Source organism: Aotus nancymaae, unplaced genomic scaffold (assembly GCF_030222135.1).
Source record: "Aotus nancymaae isolate 86718 unplaced genomic scaffold, 86718_ANA_hifiasm-v0.15.2.pri h1tg000011l, whole genome shotgun sequence".
Taxonomy (NCBI): Eukaryota; Metazoa; Chordata; class Mammalia; order Primates; family Aotidae; genus Aotus; species Aotus nancymaae.
This window is the reverse complement of record NW_026988422.1, coordinates 60,768,047-60,793,130: the sequence shown is the minus strand read 5'-3', so window position 1 is coordinate 60,793,130 and position 25,084 is coordinate 60,768,047. Positions and strand designations below refer to the sequence as shown.

At 50.1% G+C, this 25,084-nt stretch overlaps 2 protein-coding genes across 8 annotated transcripts in view; one reads left to right on the top strand and one right to left on the bottom strand.

The window, feature by feature from the left end:
- TMEM63C (transmembrane protein 63C) overlaps positions 1-25,084 on the bottom strand; it is a 143,703-nt gene that overhangs the window by 103,640 nt on the left and 14,979 nt on the right. The window lies entirely within an intron of this gene.
- Positions 535-25,084, top strand: ZDHHC22 (zinc finger DHHC-type palmitoyltransferase 22). Of its 4 annotated transcripts, none has more exons than XM_012476846.2 (5): positions 535-573; positions 7,132-7,298; positions 14,508-14,604; positions 17,041-17,580; positions 22,406-25,084. In XM_012476846.2, exons 4-5 carry the CDS (start codon positions 17,055-17,057, stop codon positions 22,669-22,671), a joined length of 792 nt encoding a protein of 263 aa, XP_012332269.1. In that variant the 5' UTR covers positions 535-573; positions 7,132-7,298; positions 14,508-14,604; positions 17,041-17,054; the 3' UTR covers positions 22,672-25,084. The 4 variants fall into 4 exon arrangements, with proteins under 4 accessions (XP_012332269.1, XP_012332268.1, XP_064231129.1 ...); XM_012476845.3 differs by lacking the exon at positions 535-573 and adding an exon at positions 3,892-4,046; XM_064375059.1 differs by lacking the exons at positions 535-573; positions 7,132-7,298; positions 14,508-14,604 and adding an exon at positions 15,000-15,188.

The following is a 25,084-nucleotide window of genomic DNA, read 5'->3' as shown; positions in this document are numbered from 1 at the left end:
GTCTCCCTGACTTCAAAGTTCAAACCCTTAACCATAAGAGTGGACTGCCAAAGGAATTTGGGCTAAGGTGTGTGGATGAGTGCTTGTGTGCCTGTGCATGTCTGTGTGTGTGTGAGTGTGCATCTGTGCATGTGTGTGTCAGTACAGCTGTGCTTGTGTGTATGAGTGGGCATATAAGAGCAAGTGTATGCATATACACTTTCAGAAATCCAGCTTCTGGTCCCCAAGTCCTGTTTCCGGGAGGTGAGCCATGGCAAGCTTAACCCCAAACTGCCCTGGCACGCTCTGCCCTTCTCTCTGTCTCAGATAGATTGCTGAATGGAACCACAGGGAAGGGGAGCGTGGGGAGTGTGGGGGGCTGCCAGATAGGCCTAGCACAGGACTCCACCCCACCCAGGTCAGCTCTGTTAGGGGAGAAGATGCCCTTCCCCTTTCCCTGCCTCTCCCCTCCCCACCACGCCCACCCCAGGCCCCAGAAGTTCTCAGCAGTACCCTGATCTAGCAGCTGGGGACTGGGGTGGGGAGGGAGGAAGGCAGGACTGGAGCTGAGCAGGCCGGCACCAAGGGGAGAAGGTGGGGAACTGAATGCTGCCTTTGCTGAGTAGAGGGATGATTTTTCTGGGCTTGGTGAGGTTGGAGAGAGGGCAGAGCCAGGGTGCCTGGAGATCAAGTTTAGAGGTGATGGGGAAGCTGCCTGGGGAGTATGGGGGCAGGCAGGGCAAGTGGAACAGGCAGTGGTGCCTATAACACTTGGTCTCAAGTGACCCCCTCAAACCACAGGCCAGGGTACATGGTTTGCTGCTAATTTTACCAGCAGGGTCAGATTTTCCCTCCCTGCTCCAAAACTATCCCTGAAAAGCTGGTGCGGACCGCCAAAGCCGTGCACATTCTCTTGCCCCTAAATGTCTTCTCCCAAATCTGGTAGCCTGCTTGAAATTCCACCCTCAGAATCCCACATGGGTTTCCAGGCCCCAGGGCTGCCACCTACAAGCTGGGTGTCTAGGACCAACTACCAACTACCTAGCAGCTCTCAGGCTCAGGGCTCAATCTGTCAAATGGGGACGAGGGTACAGCGCTGGTGTGAGGGTCCGTGGACAAACACCTGCAAGACTCAGTCAGTGTTAATGCCCCATTCCTCCTCCACACCTAGGGTGTCCGAGGGCTCCAGACCCAACCTTACAGGAAGAGGTAATGAGCAGGGAAATGCGTATTTGAAAGGGTGGGAGCAGAGAACAAGTTGAGATGAGGGGCCCCAGCCCCTGAAAAAGGTGTCTCCTAAGCGGGAAAGAGAAGGCGGCGGCAGGTCAGGAAAATACATTTAGCAGCATCATAGAAATCTCTGCCCAGCTCACCAAGGCAACCGCCGCCTGTCCCCGCTGTGCAGCTGCCGCCGTCTCGGGGCCTCCCCCTCATTTCTCCCCGAGCTTTAACTGTAGCCAGATTCCACTCGAGAAAGGGAGGGGTGCATGGGGGGGGGGAGCTTTGTCTCAGTGCTGAGGGAGGGGATGCTGCAGATTGACCGGTAGGGACAGGACTGGAGGCAGCTGAGCACACAGGGGTTATAGGATGAGGGCTGGCAATGATGATAAGTACAACAGAGCACAAATGTCATTTATATGAAGAGAGGAAATTAGCCCCTTATGGTATTTGCATCATTCTTGTTCTGTGGTGTTATGGTTATGAGGTTATTTTCCTGGTTAATTTATGCCGGGGAGCCTGCTAGGTAGAGATGTTCTCCATAGGAAGGAGATGTCCCCTCACAGGCAAGATGTGGAAGAGAATTCTCACGGTTCCTCAATCCCCGTGCTCCTCGTCTTCTCTAGGAATTGGACCTACAATTTTTAGCTAGGCACAGGGCCACGAAAGACTCACCTCCTGACCTTCTTTGCATCTAGATCTGGTCATGTGGTTAAATTCTAACCAATGGGAGACAAAGGGAAGTATCACAAGTAATTTCCAGGGGTATCCTAAGAGGAAGAAGGTATGCCCTTGCTCAGACCTTTTTTTTCCTAATTCCTGCTGATGGAATGTTGAATCAATGGCTGGAGCATGACAGGCTATTTTGGGCCGTGAGGTACAGGCTGCATATCAAGAATTGTGGAGGAAATGATATAAAAGGAGGCTGGGCTCTGATGTGATGAAAGGCTTTGCCAGCCCTGAGCTGACACCTCCACCATGAGGATGAAGGCCATATCTGAGGGATGACGGAACAGGGAACTGGAAAGAGCCTGGGTCCCTCCTGGTGCCGTAGAGTGGCCATATTAGCTCTGGAATGCCTGCCTCTGAACTGCATTGACATGAGAAGGAGCTGCACGTCTAGCTCACTGAAGCCACTGCTACTTTGGATTTCTTGTTTCTTCAGAGCTGTACCAAATCCTAAGTGAAATGCACAGCAAGTTGTTCCAGGATTCCCTGACCCAGGCTTCCCTCCACGTGACAGAGGCAGGGAAGAGTCCAGCTAAGCTTCTCTTCTGCACTTTGGAGTGAGCTACAATGGTGGGGGCCAAGGATAGTGTCCAGTCATTAAATGGCCTAGGAACTAGGAAGGGAGGAACTGGGTAAGGCCTCTTCTTCCCCAGGGTCCCAGAGAAATGGGATAAACCCTGGCTCAGAAACAAGATGGCAACTACGCTAACTTTATTGCCCCATAAGACTGTAAGCAACTTGAGACTAGAGATTAGAATCGACCCCAGCACATGGTAGATGCTCACACTAAATACATATTGACTGGCTAGTGGATGCACTATGCTAAGGAGCTTGGATCAGAGACTGAAGGGGCCAAAGCAACCCCTGGGGATAGAATAGCAGTGGAGAGCCAGGAGAGAGACCCCTATGGGAAGGTGACTCTGGGGGGTGTTGTGACAAGGCAGTGCCACGTGGTCTGTGGCACACCCTTCTCACAATAGTGCAGCATATCCTCTCTGGGTAAGGAGGACACTCATGGCCGCGGTGCTTTATAGCTAGCCATGCATGGTCGTGTTCAGGATAGCATTTGTTCCTTGCAACCCCAAGGGCAGGGATTATTACTGCACTCTTTTCAGAAAGGAAAGCTAGGGTCCAGAACTGTGAGGTCACTTGCATAAGAACATTCCTAAGAAATGCAGGAGCTGGGACTTGAACCCAGGACTTCCCATTACATACATCACCTTTGTTGGAATAAGGGATGCAGCTGAGGCTTTCTGGTGCTGATGCCACTCTCCTCGGAACCCCCCAGCCCAACTCTGAGACTCTGAGGCAATCGATGAAGGGGTGAGACAAGGGAGGGAAGGGGTGTCAGGAAACCTCTCAGCAGCTTGGAGGGCTGGTAGAAAGATGCACCCAGCACTGCAAATAGCCCAAACAGTGTATTTGTACAGAAAAAGGGTGTCCTTAACTCAAGATGCTTTACTGCCATCTACTGGAAAATTGTTATAATAATCAATCAAATATATATAAGTGTGAAAATGAGGCCCCTGAAATTGTAAAGTGTAGAACTTGAACAACTGTACAAGGCAGCCCTAGGTGCAACTTCTCTTGGCTGAAAGAATGAAAAAAGAGAGGACCTTTGCCACCAGGGAGGCTCAAGTCTTGCCCTCTTCTTTCCTGCCTGGGAGTATCTGGTTTACACAAAGGGTCTGTAGCAGTTTCACCATCTAGAGCGAAGAATCTATTCATCCTTCCAGCCACTCTACGTGCATGTCCTGTCTACTCTGGTCCAGGTCCTTATCTGCTTTCTCCACCATTTCCTAGCTGAGAGCGCTTGGATATTTTCCGGGGCCACTGGCTCCTCTTGTAGAAGATAAAGTATCTCTCTTGGCCATTTGAGACTTATATGAGATAATGTACAGAAAGTCCCTCCCGGCATGTGGTCTAAATTTGCCCCTTTATCCCCAAAGCTGTCAACTGTCAACTTACTGTGTGAGGGACTCTGAGACCACTAATCTTGACTTGCTCCTTGCACTGTTAGACCTGAGTTACACACACCAGGCGGTTCACTCAGAGAAGACAGGCTCTGGCATAGTTTCCTTCAGAAACCACCAAGGAGTTATGAATGTGAACGCGTGAAGGTAAAGTGCACAGCACAGAGCTGAGCCCACTGGGCGGTCACCTTCTTTTCCGCCTGTAGGCCCTGGCTAGAAACTGGTGCTGGCTGGGAGGGGGCAGGGGCTCTTTATCCTGAGAGGGGCTGAACAGTTTAGGGTCGTGAGGATTCGATTTTACAGGTTTTATTTGCCTGCAGGAATAGACTTGCAGACTGTTGCTTGAACAGGTCCTTGGAGACTTCCATTAAGGCTAAAAGCAGGGCTGTCCAACCCTTTGGGTTTCAGTTTCCTCATCTATAAGATGAAGCCAGCCATATTTGTTTTGAACCATCACTGAGGGGATTAAAATGCAGGAAGTAAAGGGTCAACCACAATCCCGGAAACGAAATAAACACAAAATAAATTATAGCTGCAATTGCAATCATAAGCTCCAGGGGGCGTCTGGGTCTAGCTGAAAGTTGCTGTTCGGTACCGTCCAACTCCCAGCCTCCGTGGGGGACTGGAAAAGCAGATCCCAGAACTGGCGAGGAGGCGGGTTACAAGCCCCCCACTCCTTGTGTGGGAAGGAAGCTGGCACACACTTTCTGGAGGATAGTTTGGCAAAAGGGATCCTTTTGACCCAGCCACTCCACTTCTTGGAATTCAGCCAAGGAAATAATCACAGAGCCCATAGAGTTGTTTGTGTTAGGGCGTTCATTGCAAGGTTGCTAATAATAGTGAGAAACTGGAAATAATCTAAAGTTAGAGATGCACTTAACACACATTTTGGCTGAACACCAGATGGTCAATTGTTACAATCAGTATTCAGCCAAAGCCCAAGCCAATGCCTTTAATAAAGGAGTACATCTCAAATGTTAGCAGAGAGTCTCTGTAATGACAGTTTCCTTATTGGTGCATTTCACTGTCAGTGTTTGACAGTTTAACATTATAGTGCAAGAACAATATTGTCTTAGTGCTAGCAGTAGCAACATTGCTTCTGTATTATGTATGTTTGTGTTAATAAATTGGTGCTTACTTTTGACTGATAATGGCAGAGGAATGTGATGCCTCATTTGTTCTAATAACATTTTCCTGGCCAGGCGCAGTAGCTCACACCTGTAATCCCAGCACTTTCGGAGGCCGAGGCGGGTGGATCACCTGAGGTTAGGAGTTCCAGACCAGCCTGGCCAACATGGTGAAACCCCATCTCTACTAAAGATATAAAACATTAGCCGGGCGTGGTCGTGGGCGCCTGTAGTCTCAGTTACTTGGGAGACTGAGGCAGGAGAATTGCTTGAACCTGGGAAGCAGGGTTGCAGTGAGCTGAGATCGTGCCACTGCACTGCAGCCTGGATGACAGAGTGAGACTCTATCTCAAAAAATGACAATAATAATATTTTTTTCTTTTTTTCATATTCTGTATATTCCATTTTGGGTTAAATATAATTTACCATAGATATTGTTATTAATATATATGATTTTAGAGGTTTCCCTCCTTGTGAAATTATGAGGTTGGTTAAGCTGACATTCTGTTTTTACTTTATTTTTATAAGACATAAAAAATTACAAATAGGGCTCAAAAAAACACTCATAGCCTAAATAAAGTAACTAAAAATGGAATACAGTTTTACAAGGTTTTGCTTCATGTCATGAATGTTAGTATCCCAAACAATTCTACAAAGATTAGAACTCTGATATAATCAAATCTCTATTATTCTCCTTCATATTATTATTTTAATGTTTTTTGTTGTTGCTTCAAAAAGTATCTTTAAGCCAGATATAGTGACTCAAGACTGTAATCCCAGCTACTTGGGAGGCTGAGGCAGGAGGATTCCTTGATCCCAGGAGTTGTAGGCCTCAGTGAGCTATGATAGTGCCACTGAACTCCAGCCTAAGGGTGACAGAGTGAGACCCTGTCTCTAAAAAAAGTTAAAATTTTTTTAAAGTCTTTTTTTTTTTTTTTTTTTTTTGAGACGTCGTCTTGCTCTGTTGCCCAGGCCAGAGTGCAGTGGCACAATCTCAGCTCACTGCAACCTCTGCCTCCCAGGTTCAAGCAATTCTCCTGCCTCAGCCTCCTGAGTAGCGGGGACTACAGGCACCTGCCACCATACCCAGCTAATTTTTTTGTGTTTTTAGTAGAGATGGGTTTTCACCACGTTGGTCAGGATGGTCTTGATCTCCTGACCTTGTGATCTGCTGCCTTGGCCTCCCAAAGTGCTGGGATTACAGGTGTGAGCCACAGTCCCCGGCCTTTCAAGTCTTTAAAAAGTATCTTTTAAAAGTATCTAGCTGACACATTTTTCAATATTTGTATTAGCTACGTTTCCTTCTAAATCTAAACACTTAAAACCTCTCAATAATTGCTTCCCTACATAAAAGGGACAACGTTTACAATCCTAAATGATACAGTATTTTACCCTTGCAATAATAAATGTACATTTATACATTGATAGAATTTCAACACATAGAACATAAAAGAAGATATTCATTACAAGTTAAATATAGAAGACTGTCCATATTTGAAAGCGTTTATTGCAGTACATCCACATGATACGCCAGTATAACCGGTTCTTATGCTTACTGCATGCAAAGGCCATTAACACAGTCCTAGGATCATGGGTCATGCCCCAGTATAGGAAACCTGGGAATGATGCTCAAGTCTGAACTTGGCAATTCAGCTTTCCAGGGGCCAAAGCTGAAGATGAAGCTCTAGAGCATAATTTGTTACTAAGATCAAAGCCAAATTTTGGTGCACCCCTACTAAATTGGGTCACTTCTGTAAGAGGGACATACTCGCTGTCCAGTAAAAATTATGTTGGGGAAATGTATTTATCACATGGAAGGATTGCCTTGTGAATGCTGAATTTTCAACCCTGGTTATAAAAGGCAATGAAGATGTGAGCACGAATTTATAAATAAGGGGAAACAAATCTGAGTAGATGAAAGATTGTGAGACACATACAAGATGTTCATGATAATTAGCTCAGGGCTTAAGATGAAAAGACTTTGCTTTTAATCAAAACTTTTTTTTGTATTTTCTTACAAAACATATTACTCATATGGTTTTTAAGAGGAAAAAATATTAAAAGCGCATCTTTTCTGTCTCCCCTTCTCTTTCATCTGGGGCCAGATTTTGAGCTTATTGAAGCAGCCAGATGGCCTGGGACACGGACCATAGCCACCTCCAGCGCTGACTGTCCGTGTTCATCTGAGGGGCAAGGCTTTGGCAGGCTGCATCTGCCTTTCCTGCACCTGCTCTGTGAGCAGAAGAAGTGCCAAGAGGAAGGCAAAGATCAGGTGGGAGCACGGCAAAGGGCAGGGGGCAGTAGCCCCATTTGGCCAATGACAAGCTGGAATCTCAGAGGCTAGAAGTCCCAGCAAAATCCTTCTTCAGTCTTGAGGCCCAGGGAATGGATAAATTGCATGTGTCTAAACTTTTCCACAGTAGAAGAAAAAGCTGCAGGTCATCCCCCAAATTCATTTCCCTCTTCTTCTTTCTCAATACAACTGACAAACCTTAGCTGGTTACATACTGACCAGTAGCTAGATGTGGCCATGTGACCAAGTTCTGGCCAATGAGAGAGGTAAGTGCATGCATTATGGGACTTCCAGGAAATGTCCTTAAAAAGTGGGATGTGGTTGGATGCAGTACCTGGAATATCAGCATTTTGGGAGGCTGAGGGAGGAAGATTGCTTGAGGCCAGGAGTTTGAGATCAGCCCGGGCAATATAGTGAAACCCCCTCACCTGCCTCCACCTGTCTCTACAAGAAATTGAAAGAAAAAAAAATTAGCTGACTGTAGTGGTGCACATCTGTAGTCCAACTACTCTGGAGGTTGAGGCTGGAGAATTGATTGAACCCAGGAGGTTGAGGCTGCAGTGAGCTATGATATCACCATAGTACTCCAGCCTGGGTGACAGAGTGAGATCCTGTCTCAAAAAAAAAAAAAAAAAAAAAAAAGCTCTGGGCACAGTGGCTTACACCTGCAATCCCAGCACTTTGAGAGGCCAAGGCAGGCAGATCACTTGAGGCCAGAAGTTCGAGACCAGTCTGGCCAACATGGTGAAACCCCATCTCTACTAAAAATACAGGCATGATGGTGCATGCCTGTAGTCCCAGCTACTTGGGAGGCTGAGGGAGGAGAATCACTTGAACTTGGGAGGCAGAGATTGCAGTGAGCTGAGATCACGCCACTGCACTTCAGCCTGGGTGACAGAGCGAGACTCCATCTGAAAAAAAAAAAAAAAAAAAAAAAAGAGAGGCCTGTTCTTTTTCCTTTTTTCCTTTTTGATGGCTGGAATATGGGCATGATGGCTGGGATAGAAGCAGCTGTTCTGGACCATGAGGCAGCATGTTCAGGATGATGGAGCAAGATAGAGTCTAGGTCTCACATGACCTTGGAGCCTCTACATCAGCCCTAGATGGGCTCCATTAAACTTCATTTACGTGACAGTGAAATAATAAACTTTTATCTTAGTTTAAACCAGTTTTGTCTTGGAGCTTCTATCACATGACATGGAACCTAATCATAGTTCATTACAGAACTTATCACTTATTTAATGCTTACTATGGCAGCCACTATTCTAAGTGCTCTATAGATGTTGTCTCGCTTACCCTATGTAACAACCCTATCAGGCGAGATCTGTAATTAACCCTCTTTTATACATCAGGAAACAGAGACACAGAGAAGTTAGCTGGCTTGCTCAAAGCTGCACAAGTGACTTGGAGCTGAAACCTGAAGCAGGGTCCTTTGACCCCAGAACCTGTGCCCTGAATACTCTCTGGACTTTCTCCTTGGAGTACCTTTTCCTCCTCTGGTCCCATCTGAAGCTTCTATTCCTTACTGCAGATCTGTTTTTGCTGCTTCTTCTCCCCCATCCCACCCGACTCCCTGTCTCCAGTAAAAAAGCCCATTCTTTCACACTGTGTTTCACTGGGAAAAGCCTCTGGCTAATTCATGCGGAATGTAAGAGGTCCACGTCAGCATAATGTGCTACCTCTACATAGGAGAATAGGAGGGTTACTTCTATGTCAGCGTGAGGCTTGATGTGTCAGAGGCACAGGACCACACTGGGTAAAGCCTGGGCTTTGGAATCAAGTGACCTGGATTTTGTTTTTGCTGTCAGCAGGCTTTGCAGTCTTGGAAAATCTCTTAACTTCTCCTAGCCTCCACTTTTCCCTCTTTAAAATAGGTAGAGTCGGTCTTTCCCTAGGCAGAGTTTTTATAGAGATAAAATAACCAATGTGTAGGCCCTGGCTCCTTATCGGCCTTGGATCAGTTAATATTTATCTTATTTTGCTAAATGTTGTTTATCCATTGCTCCCTCTAGCCTAGTTTTTAAAGGTCAGGCATTGAGATATAATTTATCATTAATTTATTTATAACGTATTCATTCAGATATTTATTGAGTACCCATGGTGCCCGGCACTATGCTAGCTACAGAAACACAGCTGGCAGGTGAGTCCTGGCCCTTGGACATTTGTAGTCTTTCAAATGGAAAGAGGCAATAGACAAGTAGCTAAACATACAAGCAAGATCATCATAAAAGCAGGACGTGCTATGCAGCCAGAAGGATTATGTGGTAGCTGGTAGCTGAGGGTGCCATATCAGGTAGAAAAGGCAGGTGCTATTGAGCTGACTGGCATCTTTGTCATTTAAAACTCATGACAGGCTGGGCACGGTGGCTCAAGTCTATAATCCCAGCACTTTGGGAGGGTGAGGTGGGTGGATCGCCTGAGGTCAGGAGTTCCAGACCAGCCTGGCCAGCATGGTGAAACCCCCATTTCTATTAAAAAAAATTAACTGGGCATGATGGCACGTGCCTGTAATCCCAGCTATTCGAGAGGCTGAGGCGGGAGAATCCCTTGAACGGGGAGGCAGAGGTTGCCGTGAGCCGAGACTGTGCCATTGCACTCCAGCCTGGGTGACAGAGTGAAACTCCATCACAAAACAAAACACCCCAGAAAACAAAAAACTCACAACAAACTGCAGGTTAGCCAAAGTCCTCATTTAATGGAGAGCGAATCTGAGACTCAGAGAAGCTAAGGCACTTGCTCAAGGTCACGTAGCCAGTGAAGGGTAAAGCAGAGATACAAGCTCACATCAACAGACACCAAAAACTTGTGATTTTAGTGATCATACCACACTGCCTCTCTGCTGGGGCCTGGGCCATCTCTGCTGGGGCCAGGGGAGGGAGAAGGGAGGGGTCAGGCGTGTGAGTTTTATGCTGCCTGCTGCTCTGTGACTGGAACAACATATCTAAGAGGCCTCCAAACAGCCAAGAGCACTTCAGGGACCTCACTCCCTTGGTCTCGCTCCCCTCCTCCTGTAATTGAGATGTCAACCTTCTGCGTCATTCCCTCCCTTCCTGGACACCTGACATTGCAGGGATCTCAATGGAGACAGCTGATCTTGCCCTGCTCCTCCTGAGCCTCCTCCATCATGAAGACATAAACTTGGTGTGTCAGACACATAAGTGAGTGCCCTCTCACTACTCCCCTTTTCTCCTCCTTCGTCTCTCCTTTTCTCTCTTCTCCCCTCTGCCCTCTCCCTCCCTCCTCTTCTCTCCCTCTCTACCCCTTCTTTCTCCTCCCTCTGCCTCCTGCATGCTCTGAGATGAAAGGGCCAGTTATCATGCTGCCACCACTTCCGCAGGGCTGTGTGCTTGCTTGTCCACAGGCGCAGGCATCCCTACTGGGACTGCCTAAGCGGTCCCATGGCTAATTGGTGAAAGATCCCATTTGTTCATTCTTCCAAAGCCTAGATACTGCAAAAGAGGCTTTCTCAAGCTAAGCCAAGATTTCCACCCTGATGCACCAATCACTGGGAGACCACTGGGGTTATTTGTCACCCAGACCTGTAGTTTCTACCTTGACATGTGAGCTTGGAGGCTGAGCATCCCTGCCCCTAATCACACACACCTCCTTTAGCACCACAAACAGTGGAGTGCCTGAGGGCATTTGATTAATGTGCTGCAGGCTTACATGTTTATGCATACTATATTTATTCATTGAACCAATGTTTACTAAGCACCTACTATGTGCCAGACACTGTTATAGGCACTAGGGATATAGCGGTGAACAAAGCAGTTCAAATCCTGCTCTCATGAAGTTGAGATTTCAGTGGGGAGAGATGAACAGCAAGCAGACAAATATATTGCTGTCATGTGGTAACAAATGTTGTTGAAGACAGAGTAGATGGCTGCAGAGTACACAGCACAGCAGTTTTAGGTAAAGGGAGATCCTTTGGGCCTTGCAAATTAACATGCAGCAAATCTCTGAACCTCAGTTTCCTCATAAGAAAAATGGGTTTGAGAATTCTGACCCCAGCTAGTTTAGGCTGTTGAGGGAAATTCATGGGATGAAATTTTAATTTTGTGGATGTACTTTGTAGCCTGCAAAGCACTTTATTACATCAAAGTAATGTTATTGTTGGTAAAGTGAAGACATAGTTAGCAAAGTAAATTACCGCCTCCAAATAGAAACTCTGTGATAATCCAATTTTCACAAATTTAGTTGGCTAAAATGAAGATTACGCTTGCATGTTTTCCAAATCTGGGCAGGCAGGGATGGCATCTTAGTAAGCCTTATGAGGCTTGGGAAGCACTCTGTGGCTAGCTCTGGCTATGACCTGCTGTCAGCACTGAAGAGTATCCTGACCCCAGCCTATCTTCACCTTGATCTATCTGAAATAAAAGCATGAAAATGAAAGAAAACCCCCACCAGGCTTCTTAGGTGCAGCTCCTTGCACCTTGGAATAGTCTCCATCCAAAACATTTGGGTCGTTATCGGCCTGACAGACATGGAGGGGTTGTTCCTCACTCAAGGCAGAAGCTGCTTGCTACATGGATTTCTCTCCTTGTAATACAACATTCTGAGGCAAAGTGGAATAATTTCCACTTGAAAGGGAATTCATTTTATTCAAATAACACCATCAAATAGCAAGATTGAGGGTGCGTATCTCCAGGAAAGGGCTGGACAGCAAGGGGATGCTTATCTGTGTCCCCGCCCCCATGGGACTGCCTGCAGGTACAGTCATAGCTTAACTATAGGAATCTACGACAAGAACAATGGAGAGCGTGGTTTATAAATTATTTCTGTCACTGTTTATGGAGGATGAGATTAGAATCAGGGTGGGTGGTGGCAGGTTGCAAGGTCAATGGCAAATGTGTCCTCACCAGACATTTCTTTCTTTTCTTTTCCTTTCTTTCTTTCTTTCTCTTTCTTTCCTTCCTTCCTTCCTTCTTTCTCTCTCTCTCTCTTTCTTTCTTTCTTTCGAGACAGAGTCTTGCTCTGTCACCCAGGCTGGAGTGCAATCAATGGTGTGGTCTCAGCTCACAGCAACCTCTGCCTCCTGGGTTCAAGGGATTCTCCTGCCTCACCCTCTTGAGTAGCTGGGATTACAGGCACCTGCCACCATGCCCAGCTAATTTTTGTATTTTTAGTAGAGACAGGGTTTTCCATGTTGGCTAGGCTGGTCTCAAACCCCTGACCTCAGGTGATCCGCCCACCTCAGCCTCCCAAAGTGTTGGGATTACAGGTATAAGCCACTGCACCCAGCCCTCACCAGACATTTCAAAGACCTCAGAATATAGCTCTTCCTTTCAGAGACAGACCAGTAGCAATTCATCAATCAAGAGACTTTTACTCAGTGTCGACTCTGGGCAAATCATCCTATTAGGAAATGTGGAAGAGACCCCGAAACATTTCCAACATAGGCAAGGAGCTCTCATTTTAGTTGGAAAGAGAAGAGAGTCCTATGGATGAAAAGAAGGGCCCTAAAGAGGACGTGGGAGATGCTAAGGCACTTAAATTACATGATCCCATTTGGTCATCATCACCAGAAAGTAACATCAGCATTCGTATTCCCATTATACGGATGAGAATACTGAGAGCAGAGAGGTTAAGTGACTTGTTTATGGTCATGCAGCTGGTAAATGGCAATAAAATGCTCATTCTTAGTCTGTTTGACTCTCATGGGGCCAGAATCCAAGTGAGGTTTTCATATTGATTTTGCCTTCCTGTTGATTTTGTCAGGGATAAGCATATGTTTTAGAAAAACAAAATGGCATTTGGCGTGCTTCCCTTCGCTCCATTCCTTAAGGAGGGCTGAGGAACCACTAGCTTTAGATTGAAGCTTTAACGTCTTCTTCTGTGGATAAGCAATAATTCTTATCTGGCCTTGTCCATGTGTGTTTCCACAGCCAGATCTCCTTTCCTTTCCTGGCTGATACTCCCTTCCCCCACTCACATCTTCCCACGTTCGCTTAGCTTCTTTCTCTCTTTCCCTTTCCTCATACACACAAATTCAGACACACACCTTCCCACCTCACACCCATATGCAAAATAAAATTAGAAATATCACCCGACTCACAAGGTATTTGGGGAATGGAGAGCTTCAGTCAGTATACCCAAACCCAAGCACCCCAGGCTCCCTCCCCATCAAGCCTACGTGAGAGGCAGACAGAGCTTGTGAAGAGGGGCCCAGACAGCCGTGATTATGATCCAAAGCTGCTCTGAAGGGAAAAGGGCCATGTGTGCTTCTCCGTGTCTGTCCTGTGGCCACTGGAACTCACAAGGCTACCAGCTGCTCAAGGCCACCATGTGGCATACTGTTCTTTCGCTTATATGTAAGATCCTTTCAGAATGTGAAAAGGTTTCTTGGCCTCTTTTTTTATTTTGATGTTCACTGATAAATTACAGAGAAAACAGTGTCTGGTGATTCAAGAATAGAGGCTGAGCTGATCAGCATATGGCCCTCATTTCGAGGGATTGCTCTTGTTTTAATCAGCCAGTTGAGAAAGCAATAAACAATTATTTATTAAGTATGCCATCATCCAGAGGAGTGGAACAGGGCAGGTAGGCGAGCTATGACACCCAGTAAATTGAGGATAGTGATGGCACCAATATTCCTGCAGATATTTCTAAGGCTCTCTCTGCTCCCCCACACCCCCACTGTTTGATACACACTGGTGTCACTACCCTCTTGGTGCCTCATAGAACTCACCTTAGCAGAGTGAAGCCCTGGAAGGGAAAGGAAATAGAAATAGGAAGGTGGGGGTGGGGCTCCAAGCAGAAGCTCCAAGTTCAAGCTCTGTGTCTGGATAAACTCCCATTGTCTTTCTTTCTCCCAAATCAGAGCTGCCCCTGGGTCCCAGAACAATACTGCGTTGTGTGGAGGCTGAGAGTAGCAGCATTCATGCTAGAACCAGGTTCAAGTCCAGGCTCTGTCACTTCATGGCTGTATGACCTTAGACATGCGACTTAGCTTCTCTGAGCCTCAACCACCTCATCCCCAGAATGGGGCTTAGCCAGCTTCACAGATCAGGCTGAGAGGATTAATGAAGGATCTTATGCTAAAGGCTTAGCACATCGCCTGCTACCTAGTAGGGGCCAGATAAGTAGTGTCTCTAATTATGATCTAATCAAGCAGTGCTTGCCCTGGGCAGGCCCTGTTTAAGGGTTTTACATAGATTGTCATTTAACCCTGACATCTCTATTTTACAGATAAGGAAACTAGAATCTAAGATCGCACTGGAATTTACAGACGAAGGAACTGGAATCTGAGAGCTCACAGTAGTGAATAGTGGATATTCAAACCCAGGTAGACAGGCTCGAGTCCCAACTCCCAACCCTCTGTACATAGCCCTTTCGAGGAGATGACGCTGATCTTCATGGGTGTTGCCCTGGCAAGCTGACCTCTCAAATCCCCAGGGTTCCCTTCAGTCCGAGGGGAGAGAGGGAAGGTCATGGGACACAGCCGAGAGGGAAAGGCAGGGTGATGTCTGGAGCATCCACATCAGGGCTGAATCCCAATCTCCCAGCTGGAACGGGCGGCTGAAACCAGGCAGGGCGCCCCAGCCCGCTCAAGGGGAACCGAGAGGGGAGGGGGGCAAATCCACGATGCTGAGACTGGCGGCCAGAGCACCGCCCCCAGGAGCGGAGGGAGGGGTGGCGGGGTTGGGGGGTGCCCAGCTGCCATCCCTGCCGCTTCCTGGCCCCTACTTGCTGGCGCCCAAGTGGGAAGCCAGCAGCTGCCGGTTCCCTCCTCCCCACATCCCCGCTACCTGCCCAGTTCCCGATGCGAAGCGCAGGCTGAGAGCCAGCCGGGCTGAGCCCACAACTTTGCAGCCTCGGGCAGGGCGAGAGCCGGCGTCTGGGGCTCCTCTCGTCGGCGACCAGAGCTCGGTGAGTTCATTTCCTCGCCCCTCTGCGGCGGCGGCAGTGCGGCGGCGGAGGCGCGGGGGGCGGCTTCCCGTGCGTCCTGGAGGCGGTGGCCGAGAAGCCGGTGGCTGCCCGCGCGGCCGGTCTTTCCAGGGCTCCGGCTGTGCCGCCCTCTGCCGCGGGCGAGGCGGGCGCCAGTGCTGAACGGACAGTTCCCCGCGCCCCGGGGCCCCACGGGCGGCCCCCGCTGTCCCTTCTTTCTCGAAGGCCGGGGCTGAGGCTGCCGGCCGAGCGTCCCTCACTTCCCTCGCCCCTGTCCTTCGCCTTCCCAGCGCTGCGGCGCATCTGGCTGCTCCCGCGCCCCCCTGGCGACCGGCGCGGGGAAGACACTCGCTTCGCTGGAGCCCCAGGCCAAGGGCTCTCTGGGGTGGGCAGCGCCGCCGCAACCCCCGGCGGCGCATGACTAGGGGCGGTGCCCAGACCCCGGCGACCACCCTCAGGCGTGCCCTGCGCTGCGCCCCAGATGCAGGAAGAGGCCCGCCCTCTCCACGGGCTGCGGGTTCCCGGGGGGCGTTGGCACCTGCAAAAGGGATTCCAAGGTGACCAGTCGCCCGGTCCTGACGGGACAGCCTGGAAGGAGGCCCCGTGGCATCCACCCGACCTAGGCGCAACCGCCTTCCCAGAACTTTTCTCGCGCCTCCGGCTGGCAGATTCCTTATCCCCTGGAAAAGTTCTCTCGGGCGCACGGAATCCTATTTCTCGGTGGCTTCCGAGGCTGGCCAGGAACCCCGGCTGTGAGGAGTGGGGTGGAGTAGGAACGCGGTGAGGGCTGTGCAAGGCAGCGGGGTCGATCCCAGGAAAGGCTGGCCAAGCAAGCATCTACTCGAGCGCACAGGGCGGGCTTGTCAGCATGGAAAGGATTTCGGCGCCATAAGGGTTGTTTGGGTTTCTCCCACCGGGAGGGCAGGAGGCAGGCGCGAAGGGGGGATTTCAATTTCGCCTCAAATGAAAACCCTCTTTGCAAAGAAATAGCCCGGGCAGCCAGCGTTGGAGAGATGTGCTGGCCAGGACCCGCTGACACAGGCATTCTGGCTGCGCCCCCACCCCACCCAGTGCTCGAGAGCGAGTGTGAATGTATCGATTGTTTTAATTGATTTATTAAAAGCTAGGTGGCAGAGGCTGCGTGTCTGTACACGCAGATATATACATACACAAATACAGATACTCAAGCGCACAGATTACACGTACAGAGTCACGCACAAGGACACACACACACACACATCGTGGGCCCGCACGCACACATACCTCCAAAGAGCCTTGGGTAACCGGTGAGGTCCCTGAGTGCTGCCCAAGATGTGTGTGTGGGTGGGGGCGCGCGGGAGAAGAAAGGGGAATGTGAAGCAGGACTTCCAGCAGGTTAAATGCCGCTGATTTCTCTGCCCCGGACCCCAAATCCTTCCCTTTCTCCTCCTAGGGAGGTCTGAACCAGAAATCCCAAACCTGGGCTTGTTTCCACAGCCACCCACAGAGGGGAGGAGCCCTATCCCCCAGCGCCCCCCACCCTCACAACTCCCATAGACTGCAAACGAGTCCTGCCCTCCTGTGCCTGACTCTGCCGCGCCAAGGCGCCGAGCTCGCTCAAAACCCCAGGCAGCAGTCATCCCCAGGTAGGGCCTGGACCCGAGGCCGCTGCGGGCTCGGGGTCTCTGGCCTGCCTGGTCCAGGGCTGGGGAACAGGGGAGGGGAAATCCGCGGGGCAGGGGTTGGGGGCGTGGAGTCGCGTGCAGCGACCCAGACGCGCGGCGCGGATGAGCGCGCAAGGGCGCCCCCTGGACGCCGCAGTCAGCCAGTCCTCTTCTCACCCCCGGCCCCGCAGGAATGTAATCGAGGATGCTGGCCCTGCGGCTGCTCAACGTGGTGGCCCCCGCCTACTTCTTGTGCATCTCCCTGGTGACCTTCGTGCTGCAGCTCTTCCTCTTCCTGCCCAGCATGCGCGAGGACCCCGCGGCCGCCCGGCTCTTCTCGCCGGCCCTGCTCCACGGGGCGCTCTTCCTATTCCTCTCGGCCAACGCCCTGGGCAATTACGTCCTGGTCATCCAGAACTCCCCGGACGACCTGGGCGCCTGCCAGGGGGCCTTGGCCACGAAGGCTCCGTGCCCCTCACCTAGCACTCACTTCTGCCGAGTGTGCGCCAGAGTCACCCTGAGGCACGACCATCACTGTTTCTTCACCGGCAACTGCATCGGCAGCAGGAACATGCGCAACTTCGTCCTGTTCTGCCTCTACACCTCCCTGGCCTGCCTCTACTCCATGGTGGCCGGCGTGGCCTACATCTCCGCGGTCCTTTCCATCTCCTTCGCCCATCCCCTGGCCTTCCTAACGCTCCTGCCCACCTCCATCAGCCAGTTCTTCTCCGGTGAGTGGGCCTTGGCAGGCAGATTGGGCTCTACACAAAGACCTCCCACCCCAAAGGTTGCCGGACCCCAAACCCCAACCCCAAAAGTTGCCAGATTTAGCAAATAAAAATACAATCCTTTCCGCTAAATTAAAATTTCAGATAAACAACTCACAATTTTTTGGTATAATTATGTCTCAGATATTGTATGAGACACACTGAGAAAATTTGCTATTGGCTATCTGAAATGCAAATTAAATGGACATGCTGTATTTCATTGGCAACGTCCCCCTTGCCCCCATCATTCTCATCCATCATGCTGTCCATATGCTATAAAGTTGTGGCATCCAGGCAATACACCTTGCCAGGTAGGGCTGGGTGCTGGCCCTTCCTCCATGTGGCCCTATGAGGTTCAACCATGCTATGACCTTCCTCTGCCTGGACCCCAGTCCTGCTCACATGTCACCCAAGGACTCTGCTCTCCAGAGGTCTCACCAACCATTTGCAGTAATATTGAACTTGTTGCCAGCCCAGCCTAGGAGGAGGTAAGTCCTGTCCTCCTGCCTATTAGGTTTGCTCTTACCAGCCTGTTCTCCAGCCTGATGATGGCTCAGAGCAGAGGGAATTTGGGAGAAGCAGGGATTTTTTTTTTTGAGACAGAGTCTCACTCCATCACCCAGGCTGTAGTATGGTGGTGCTACCTCTGCTTACTGCAAACTCCGCCTCCCGAGTTCAAGCAGTTCTCTTGCCTCAGCCTCCTGAGTAGTTAGGATTACAGGCATGTGACACCACACCCAGCTAACTTTTGTATTTTCAGTAGAGACGGGGTTTTATCATGTCGGCCAGGCTGGTCTTGAACTCCTGACCTCAAGTGATCTGCCTGCCTTGGCCTCTCAAAGTGCTGGGATTACAGGCGTGGGCTGCCATGCCTGGCCAAGGACTGCACTTTAGTATGCACCAAGGACCACTTCCTGATACCTGGCTCCAGAAGGACTTGGCTCCTGGTGGCAGTTCTTACTTTATTTGGCCTTGATAATGGCTCCTACTGTGTTTCTTCCACTTCCTCCCTATCCTGGCCTTTGACTCTGAATGGCTTAGCTTCCACAATAGGTAGTGTACATGTGCTTGTGCGTCCATGGATGGCAATGTCATCTCCATTTCTCAGATGATGAAACTGAGACTCAGATGGGATTAAGTGGCTTGCCCAGTGTCTTCCTACTACTGAGTAGCAGTCTCTGGTCTGCCTCTCAGGTCCTTAAGCCACAGTCTGATGCTCTTCCGCAGTAGCTCAGGGAATAGAGCATGCTTCCTCACCTGTTGGACTTCTAGGAGCAAAGAAAGATAGGGGGCAGCTACTTCGACTGAAAGCCCAAAATTGTTTTGAGGTGCCTGGGCTTAACATTCATAAAAATTCTGCTCTACTCTGGGGAAAGCCATCATTTCAGCGTTTGTGGTGGCTACAGCCCAGTTCTTCCCAGGCATAGAACTATCTTGCCATTTGGCAGTGGGAACACAGAGGTACAGAGGGAGATCTAGCTATGGGGGCTGCCTTCAGGGCTGGTGGCTGAGCTGGGTCCAGAACTCACAGCTTTCAGGCCTTCTGGATCCCAGCATTGGCACAGGAGGCTGCCGGTACCAAAATAACCAGGACGGGGGAAGGTGGGTGGGTGGGCTAGGGGGTGGAGTGTGAGCACAGACAGGTGGAGGGATGAGGAGAGCCAACAAGCCTGCTTCTACTTTCTTTTCCAAGTGTTTCGCCAACCGTAAAAATGGATGGTTCCAGAAGGAGGACCTTGAAATGGTTTGATGTGAGATAAATCTGGGCTTGAGGCCTGTCCATATGTGCTAGGTTTGATCTGATGGGAGAACAGAGTCAGTGAGTGCCCACCTTGGGGCCCAGACTCCTGTGCCAGCATATGGATGAGTTCTAGTGCCTTTTGCTTCCTCAGCATACCCACTGGGAAAAGGCGACCAAGACTTCTTACCTCCTACTCTCCCATGTCATCCTTGGCGACCTTTCATCTTTCCTCTAGACAACCCTCCCTCTCTCCCTCCCGTGACATACACCCCACCTGTTCAGCTTTCCCTTTCCCATTCCTCTTCTTCCCCAACCCTCAATCCGAACAGTTGAGAGCACGCTCTCTCATCTGCTCAGGAGGACAGGTGGACAGGGAGGAGTAAGAAGCATGGGTTGCTTAACACAAATTGAGTTTGAGATCAGCCTGGGCAAGATGGTGACACTCTGTTGCTACAAAAATAAACAAATAAACAAATACAGTAGATGGGCATACTGGCATGTGCCTGTTGTTCCAGCTACTCAGGAGGCTGAGGCGAAGGATAGCTTGAGCCCAGGAGTTTGAGGCTGCAGTGAGCTATCATCATGCCACTGCACTCTATCCAGCCTGGGCTACAGAGCAAGACCCTGTCTCAAGAAAAAAAAGAAAGAAAGAAATTGAGCTGTCCCCAACTCTGGTACAGATCTGAGTCAGTACCCAACCCAAGATTTAGAGTTGGGACAGACCCTCCAAAGCTCGTAGCCTTTCCACTACACCACACTGCCTCTTGGGGGCTGCCTCTCTGAAACTGTTTCTTGAATGAGCCACTTTGAGATGGAGGGAGCTGCTTGTCCTTGGATGTACTAAAAAATATGCTGGGTAATGATCTGTCAAAGGTGTTATAGATGCTTGTTGGGAGGAAGGGGCAAGGGAGATTGGCTGATGTGTCCTTTTAGGCCCATTAGGAAAATTCTGTGATTTTTGAAAAGAAGCAGAACTATTATTAAATAGTCAAGAGGAGCTGAAGCAGCCAGGTCAGGCAACTTCAAACACTTTTAGAGAAAGTAGGTCCCCAGAATAGCCTTTTGTAGCTGCTGCATGGGGCCAAGAAAGGGCCGCAAGGTCTTTTTCTCATGCCTTGATTTAGTGCCAGGAAAAAACCCTGTGGGAAACGGCTTCCATCCGCCCAGGCTTGTTCCTGGGGCAGCATTCATTGCAAGATAGGCCTAAGCTTGACAGCTCTGATGTTCTTACATCCCAGCTCCAGGGCCATCTTTGCCTGTTAGCATTCCTCACACCAAAGGGCACCATGGACCCGGGATCCTCCATCGTGCACATGACTGCCCAGGCTAATATGTGCCGACAAGGAAGAAGTGGGTCAGGGGATGGACAGCCCAATGTTAGCCCCGTCCCACTGCTGCCCCTGTGCTGATGGAGGGGCTGCTCTAGATGGCAGCTGGGTCTATCTGTCTCCAACTTTGTAAAACAAACAAACAAACAAACAAACAAACAAACAACAACAACAACAAAAAAACAGCTACCCAAGCTCCTAGGGATGAGGACAAGAGGAAGCTGCTAATGAGAGAATCTGAATCAGATGCACTAATCTCATTGGTGCATCTCCCTGGCTGCTGAGTCCATCACTGCTCAGAATGGACAAAGTGTTGAAAACCCAGTTCCCAGAGCTCTGGAAATTGGAGGTTGGAGAGGCTTGGGAAGAGTTGGACTGGGGCAAGAGAAGGTTAGGGAAAGAGCAAAATATGGTTGAGATTCTCAGGGGCAGAATAGATTGTAAGGTGGGGTCCTTAGAGCAGGTGCCCCCACCCCACCAGAGGAGGTGACAGAGTTGCCCTACAGGGAGCCAAGGGCCAAGGAGGGCTTTTGAATTAACTCCAGGTCCAGTGCCCTGGCTGCTGGGTAGGTCAAGGTAAGTGTCCTTTGCCACAGCTGCCAAAGTGCATCCCAGCCAGGACTCTAAGCCCTGGAAAGAAAGAGAAAGCTTGATAGTTTCAGGAGTTAAACTTGAACTCATTTTAGATGTGGTCTCCCACTCTGTAAAATGACCCTCTGCTGGGAGCACTGCACTGAGTGTGAACCAGGATGCTGACCACGCTGTACATCATTTTCTTGAATCATGCAGCCATATGAAATTGTTATTGTTATACCCATTGTACAGATGAGCAAGTTGCAACCAAGAGGTTAAGACACTTGTGCAAGTCTACACAACTGGGAGACTCAAACCTTGCATGGACCAGACACCCAAACTCTGAGGAAGAGTGTGGAAGCTCTTACTCAGTGGTTATTTAAAACTAGTAATAGGAAGTGCTTGGTTTAGAGGGATTCTGGGGAGATCCTGTCCCATGACACAGGGCTGATGACTTTAGGGGCCTCTTCTAGCAAGCTTTGACTGACGGAACTAGCTCTGGTGGAATGCCATGGTGGCCACACTGTCCTCTTGTTAACATTAATGAGGACTGAATTATTCTCTAAGTTGGCGCTCTGGGCTGCCCTTGAGACTAAGCTCGTGACTTATTCTTCCTGGCTCTCCATCATACTGTCAGTTTCCTGAGTCCTCTCAGCCAGTGCTCCCAGAACAGTAGGGATAAGGTGCTGCTGTCTAGACAGCTGCCCAGGTACCCACTCCCTCTTTAGGGTCCTCAGCTCACCCCTCTCTCCTCCTGAGCAAAACCCCTTCACCCTGCTTCCAGCCCAAAAGGAGAAAGCAGAGAGAGACAGTCATCCCTGACTTTACGGAAACGTTATCAGCAGCCAGGTGCTGCCCCAGAAGCTGAGGGCTCTCTTTGCCAAGCTCATCAAACTAATCTCTCTTCTCGGCCATGTCTCCAGTTTTCCCTTTTTGCCTCAGGTGCCATTCGCACCAAGAAAAAGTTAGGGCAGCGAGTTCTTCCTTCCTCTTTCTCACTGCAGCTGCAGCACTGAGGTTGCTACAAAATGTAGTGCCAGTCTCGTTAATCTTCCCCCTTCCCAGTTGAAAGCCTGCCTGGATCACAGTTCTGCAGGTGGCCTGGCTGTAAAGAGGCTCTGGTGTTTCCCCTCCCACTGCCCTGCAGGAGCTGTCCTGGGTTCTGAAATGTTCGTCATCCTCATGCTCTACCTCTGGTTCGCCATCGGCTTGGCCTGCGCCGGCTTCTGCTGCCACCAGCTGCTGTTGATCCTCCGCGGGCAGACCCGCCACCAGGTGCGGAAGGGGGTGGCAGTGAGGGCCCGTCCCTGGCGCAAGAACTTACAAGAGGTCTTCGGAAAGAGGTGGCTGCTGGGCCTGCTGGTTCCCATGTTCAATGTCGGAAGTGAGAGCTCCAAGCAGCAGGATAAGTAGCAGACACTCCCATCATTTATCTCCCTCTCTCTCTGTCTTGACTCCTCCTGTGCATAAAACCACGGCAGCCTTGTCTCCACCCATGACCCACTACAATTTGTGCCGGTAAGGTCCTAGCATCTTCCCCTCATCTTCCACCCAGGAGAACAGCATGGGCTGGTGGATCATGACAAGGAGGAAAAATGTCCACCCAGGCATTGCTAGGCTCCTCACGAGCCAGCCAGGTGGCTGCTGGCCATTAGGCTGCCTCTGCTTTCGTTCCTTCCCCTTGGGACCCCTAACTTCCCCCTCTTCCTGGCTCATCCCTTCTCCGCCATGTTTCAGTTGTCACTGCTGTCTGCTGGAGCCCTTCCTCTCAGCCCCCATGTTGGGAGAGGGGAGTGGATTCTTGCTGCTGGTATGAGACTCCCTGGGACCTAGAGGCTGGCAAATATTTAAAATCACCACGTGTAAGAGGCAGCCAAGTCAGCTCTGCCAACTGCTAGGGGAGTTGGGAAAGAGTGGGTGTGTGTCCGCATCCCCTCTGTAGGAAAAAGAATTCAGTGGCTTGCTGCCCCTGCCCCCACCACCCCAGGTTCAAGACCTTTTTTCTGGGAGACAGCAATCAATGACCTGCTTTTTACAACTGCTACTCCCTGTCCACCTTTCCCCACCTGGCCAGCCCAGCCCAGCCCAGGGCCTGGCTGGATACTTCCTCTCCCTGGAACTCTTCCAGCCTTTCTACTTGATCTCCAGCCCCCAGGTCTTTGCCAGATGCTGGGAAGGCAAGGAAGAAAGGAGAGGGAAGGAGAATTACTGATAAATGAAGGAGGCATTCAACTGTATAACCATATGGAAGGGTGTGTGTGTGTGTGTGTGTGTGAGAGAGAGAGAGAGAGAAGGGTGGTGGTGAGATGTGTTGTTAGAAACGTGTAGGAATAATGTCTAGGGGAAAGGGAGAAGTGAGAGGAACAATTGGGTTCATTAATTCCCTGTACAAAGGGCATTCCAGCAACTGAAACTGTTCAATGTTTGAATGGCTGCCTGCCTGTGAAGGTAGTGAGTACCCCATCACTGAAGGTATTCCAGCAGAGTCTAGGCAGTTGTCTGTCAGGCATGCTGTGGAAGGGATTTCTGCACAGGGTCATTCTAGGTGAGCTTACACATTCCTTCCAACCCCAAGGTTCTGGTGTCCTGGTTGTGATTGCTGGACCCAGAGGCAAGATCTGCAGAGATGCCTGTGAGATATTTGCTTTCCTGGAGGGGAGTGTGGGCATGGGAGGCATCTGAAAATCAGAACCCAACAGCCATTGGAGAGAGTCTCTGCAGAGACAGGGCTACCTGGGTGGTTGAGGGGACTGGCATTTGAGAACAGGGAGATGGAGCAGTGTCAGTGTTGGTGACCGGAGGAAGAGGGGTGGGGTGGGCAGTGGTGAGTTAAGGCTGGGGAGTGGAGATGACCAGAATATAAGGGTGCAATTTCCAGACCATCCCTGCACATCTGACTAACTCCGGTGGAGGCACTGCTGTGTGTTCTGAAACAGAGGACCAGACCCCTGGGGCATATGAGGAAGTAGGGATGACACAAGCGCCTCCTCCTGACTGGGTGCCAAAGCCAATATGACATCCATGCGGACAGCAGTGCTGCATCCACACCCTGCAATGTCAAACCACTGACCTCAGCAACCCCGATGAGAGTGGCACAACACCCTCAGTTCTTGAGCAGAGCTTGGGAGGACTTGACCGTGGTTCTGCCTTCACGCCCCCTAGAGAGCTAATGTAGCGTTGGCTTGACCTGCTCATACTTCTCCCTCCTATATTCATTCATTCATTCATCCATCCTACATATATTTATTGACTGCCAACTACATTTCCAGCCTCTTCCAGGCACTGGCAATGCAGTGGTGAACAGGATGACAAGATTCATGCCATCAGGGGCACCTTGCCACTGCCGCCTGAGCACCGATTCACACCCCCTGAAAAATGGTCACTCTGCCATCTTGGTGGTTGGTGGGGTAGGTCATTTGGAAAGAAATTATGTGATAGAGACGGCTGAAGAGGAGAAGCCTAGGCTGCCTCAATGGAGGAGTCACCGGGGGCATCTTCACTCCCAATTCTGGCCATACTTAAGCAACGGGAGGGAAAGGGAGGAGGGGAAGGTCTGGGCAATTTAGGCCTTGACTCTTTCCTGACCCCAGAGCTCAAGCTTGGAAGCCAGCCCTGCCATTTCCAGCCTCGTGAAGGCTCAGCATGGTGAAGGCTGACATCCTGGGGAAGGGCAACAGGGCGACCTCCTGGGTATTGGCTGCTTACAGACTGGTCAATGGGGTGATGGCAGGGAGGTTGCCAGATGTGAGACTTGAGTAGCATTTGTACACATGGCCCCTGTATTGTCCATGAAGAACATCAATAAAATACATGGTTTTAAATTGGA

Bases quoted from the DNA above. Each gene is read 5' to 3' on its own strand.
- ZDHHC22 (XM_012476846.2), top strand. From the start codon at position 17,055: ATGCTGGCCCTGCGGCTGCTCAACGTGGTGGCCCCCGCCTACTTCTTG. The intron at 17,581-22,405 runs GTGAGTGGGCCT...ACTGCCCTGCAG, and splicing joins CATCAGCCAGTTCTTCTCCG to GAGCTGTCCTGGGTTCTGAA.